Here is a 4415-nt window from a genome sequence, read left to right as displayed (position 1 = left end):
TGTACGGTAATACGAAATGTTGGCATAACCTGTATCTCAGGGCCCAGCTTCATACGTCGCGCCATTGTCGTATGACCGCCCGCTACCAGCAGGAGTCAGGATATTGCAATAACCAATTAATTAAATGTGTTTTTGTCCTTTGTTCCAGACACTTATTGCAAATTTAGTTGTTATTTTAAATTCACAGCCATTTCTCAAGGGACAAGTGGATTGATAGGGACAGTATAGGTGTTTCAACAAGAGTGGGGAACTTTCTAAGAAAACAAATAGGGAGGGGGCGAACGATGATATATCATAAGGTTATAAAACAAGTTTGATTTGAAAGCACTCTTCTAAAAGATATTTTTGCTATGGTCGTCAGCTACATTAGCTAAGGCCCGAATTTTTCTCTTAGAAATCCGTGAATGTTTCGTAATTCGGACATTCTCTTTTTCGGTTATTGACTAAGCAGAAGTGTATTCATGAATACTTTAATTTGTTAATGGTATACATACACCATTACATCCTAACAGCAGACTGAATACACTGTGAACTGTAATGATGAGAAAGGCTTGGTGTATTTTTCTCTCACAGTCTTTTACGTCATATGGTTTGCCTATATACCCGTGTCTTCTCCGTACGTTCTTATTCATTTGCGTATTTGCCTTTTCCCAGCTTACCCTGTCTAAATTCGTTCACCTGTGTTAACAGCTTAATGGGTCATTCAGGTGTATTCAAGTACCTTTCAGAGGTCTACATGCGCCACACAATTACGTACCTGCGTCAACATTTGAGTCAGACACTTTTCACAATATTCGTGTTTCTAAAGCTTTTGTTACATGCCGTGAAATGAATGCTGGTTGTGTTAAACACTAGGAAAATACCTCCGCACTTCTGTGTAGCAAGGACGTCCTTGTGTGTAGTAAGTCAACAGATCTATGGACAGAAGGCGCAGGGATTACCCTACAAATATTTTGCTGCGGCCTGGTGACTCGCTCAACCAGAAAGACGGCTACCTTGACGACCGCGTCACTGGTGCGCTAAGTAGTCCCAAGTACCTCGGGGCTACCTGAAGTGAAATGTGAGTTTTTGTACACAAGAGCATGGCTACCTACTTGAGTACGTTTTTAAACCTTTGTTCCACAACAGCGAGGTGAGCAGTGAAGGTGTGCACATGCCAAGGACCCCAAGGGCGGAGGAATCCGACGGTTAGTTCCACTGCATGAGGTAGCTTCATGGATGAGCCGACCTCCATATAGGACTGCAGCCCCGTCTCCGAAGTCTCGCGATTATTCTTGGAACAAAAACTGGATAGACTTGTTACATGGTTTGTCTACCTAGCTGGCTGGTGTTCAGTATTAGTAATATGGAGCACTTGTCTACGGCCCACAATGCCTGAAACGACGGACAAGGTGAAGCAGGTAAGTGTAAAACGACACCTGTAATGTGAAAGTTGTTTTGTTTTGCCCCTCGTAGTGGCCCTTAAAAACCATGTGTCGAGCCATTCTTAAACTTGTGCTGACCACCTTCGCTATGCAAATCAGGTATTTTGTAACGTTAATACACGTACATACAGCACGTTTGTGAATATACTTTTACATTGTACCCCAGGGATTCTCTTAAATTATTGTCCTATAGCGATTGGTCTGTATACATAATATATCCCTAGTGAAGAACCACTGTAACTCTAATCCTCCACAACTGCTTACCCTTTAAGGTCAGAGGAAATGTAACATTTTCCGCTCACTTTCTGGTCTTAGTTTGAAAACATTTGGTCTATAGTGTCCAATACAAGACAGTTTAAGTACATGTAAAGAGCACAGATACGTGTTTTCCATGTCGCCTACAAAAAGATGACCTCGCGTCTTAATCTAATAAAGCAGAGCCTACAAAGCAACCTTTGTGTAATTCAAAGCAACCTCCGTGCTCTGAATGTTGAAGTGTTTTTGTCTTTTAAGTGGACGCTGCAGTGAGTGTGGGAACCATTTAAACACAGTGTGTAAGATGAGATCAAAACACAGGTCATATTGGAGCCTGGTGTATCTTTGTAACCTGGTTGAAACATATTCATGAATGCGTGTACTTGCGTTGTCATTAGACTGTACGTATTTGATACTGGGTAGTCATGGGCCGAGATTGAATCCAATTAGTAGAGCGCTGTTTGCAGCCATACCGCCGCATATTGTATGTTCTAAGGCAATGCAATACCGCCTATGTCGGGCAGATACTAATGGACTGGCCATGAATGTTAACGCAAACGTGTCCTTCAAGGTTTAGAGTTATGTTCCTGAGGTTTACCCATACCCCTATCTATGTGTGTGTAACTCGGAAGGGCAGGGTCCAACTCATACTACATGCCCCCAACAAACGTTTCTCATGATACGTGCAAAACGCCATGTACGTCGTCATTGAAATCAATTTATTTATTAGAGATCGTCTATCTGAATACAAACAGTTCCGTGGCCGTTGATCAAGAGAACGTCACGACTGATACAATGTTGAAGATAGTAGCCGGGAGTAGCCGAAGTACTTGACTACGGAAGACTCTTATGTACTTTGTCATGTATGCCGTCTAGAACGGTCTATTTTAATAAGGGTCAAGGGTATATAAATTACTTTGAAGTGACAAGTTCCGTTCGTTCTTTCAGACCTATGAGTGCCTAGTGGGGCTGTAAGTTTTCTTGCAGGGTATATTTTACATGGAAGGGTTGCTAGCCATTCTCCTTTAACGTCCTCAAGGCACCTCTTCGAACGCCGGACCCCCATTTTACGGTTAGCAAGCTTAAGTATTGAGCCAGCGGTACTACCACCCGGTCTCACTAAATACCGAAAACAACCGAAAACAACCGAAAACAACCGAAAACAACCGAAAACAACCGAAAACAACCGAAAACAACCGAAAACAACATGAAATATACCGAAAACAACCGAAAACAACTCGACAAATACTGAAAACAACTCGAAGCCACCTAAAAAATATCAAAGCAATCATGAACAACCTATCAGAACCCGAAAAAAGCCGTAAACAACAAAAATGTCTATTTTATCTTTATCTACTGGTTATTATCCCTTGAATTATTTTCTCCACGGCCGAGGGAGAGAAGATTCTGAAGGAAGGATTCTTTCAGCAAAGGCGATGTAGCCGGTGAAAACACCTTTCCATCGATCACACGCTGTTTTATGGTGTAAAGCAGAATTTTGATCATTTAGTTTAATCTGGGACCTCTAATACACGTTTGCGGTTTTTCCATTAAATCGATTTGCTATGGCAGTGGAAATGCGTTATAATTGAGCAAGAAATATACTAGATTGTTTTGGTTGCTAGAAAAAAATGTAGTACACATTAGCTAAATAGGCAGCAGAATTTGCCAGCAGTAATTAATAAGCAAACCTATTTTCCAAGCAGAGATTTCGTCTGGGGATAGCAGTGACTGCTATTTCTTGTTGTGGCCAATACTACACCCCGCCCCCACCGTTACCTCTGCTTGGAGTTACACAATAGATGCCATGTAATATAGATATCCATTGATGAGTTTGTGAGTTGACCAAGCAGTCCCCGTTTATAACATACAGGGTCCTTGAATCTGAATTCGAACATTAATATATTCGAACAGGCAAAGGAGATCGTTGGCTTTATTATTACCAATATTGTATTAATAACAGGGGTCGTCAAACAAATAAATCCATCGTAGCCTAACTCCTGTCCAAAATAAAATAAAATTATTAAATAATAGCTATAGCCCACTGAAATGATTGTCTGTTGTTTATGGTTGTGTCGAGTTGTTTTCGGTAATTATTGAAAGTTGTTTTCGGTTGTTTTCGGTAGTGAAAGTTGTTTTCGGTTGTTTTCGGTATTTAGTGAAAGTTGTTTTCGGTTGTTTTCGGTATTTAGTGAAAGTTGTTTTCGGTTGTTTTCGGTTGTTTTCGGTTGTTTTCGGTTGTTTTCGGTTGTTTTCGGTTGTTTTCGGTTGTTTTCGGTATTTAGTGAGACCCCTACCACCCCGACCAATCGAATGGGGACATCCCTCGCGAATGTGCACACTCCTCTAGAAAATAGGACACTCCTCGACTTTCAAGGGGGCGCTCCTCTTGGAAAGGGGATGTTTCTCCCTCAATTAGGGGACGCTCCTCCGGAAATGGTATGGTCATCGGGCATAGGGGACGTCCCTCCAACACCCCCGCCGGTTCGTGGAATCGGCCGCTAACCCGACAAATCCCTTTCTAGTTCATCTAAATCACAACATCCAAAACTTTAACCCCGTCAGAGCTCTCGACAAACGTCATACCTCGGCAGGTAATGATAGTTTTTTATTAAAAATTGAGGCGTGTGGGGGAAAAAAGGCCGCCCCGCGGGGGAAGAAACACCGCCGGTCCTGGGGTGTTTAAAATGGGGGGGAGAAGCGGCAGGCCCCGGGAAGGCAGGAAAATTTGGGGTT

The 4415-nt window shown here is 42.3% G+C and overlaps 1 protein-coding gene across 2 annotated transcripts in view; it reads left to right on the top strand.

The window, feature by feature from the left end:
- Positions 1-749: 749 nt before the first annotated feature.
- Positions 750-4415, top strand: part of LOC118413669 (golgin IMH1-like) — a 14248-nt gene continuing 10582 nt past the window's right edge. The window contains exon 1 of one of the 2 annotated variants that reach the window (XM_035817199.1): positions 750-1400. In XM_035817199.1, the coding sequence (XP_035673092.1) occupies positions 1371-1400 (30 nt within the window). In that variant the 5' untranslated portion in view covers positions 750-1370. The remainder of the gene's footprint in view (positions 1401-4415) is intronic. The other variant, XM_035817207.1, reaches the window with a different exon arrangement.

This window comes from Branchiostoma floridae, chromosome 1, assembly GCF_000003815.2.
Source record: "Branchiostoma floridae strain S238N-H82 chromosome 1, Bfl_VNyyK, whole genome shotgun sequence".
NCBI lineage: Eukaryota > Metazoa > Chordata > Leptocardii > Amphioxiformes > Branchiostomatidae > Branchiostoma > Branchiostoma floridae.
Note: the sequence above shows the minus strand (reverse complement) of the source record. Positions and strands in the feature narration are given on the sequence as shown.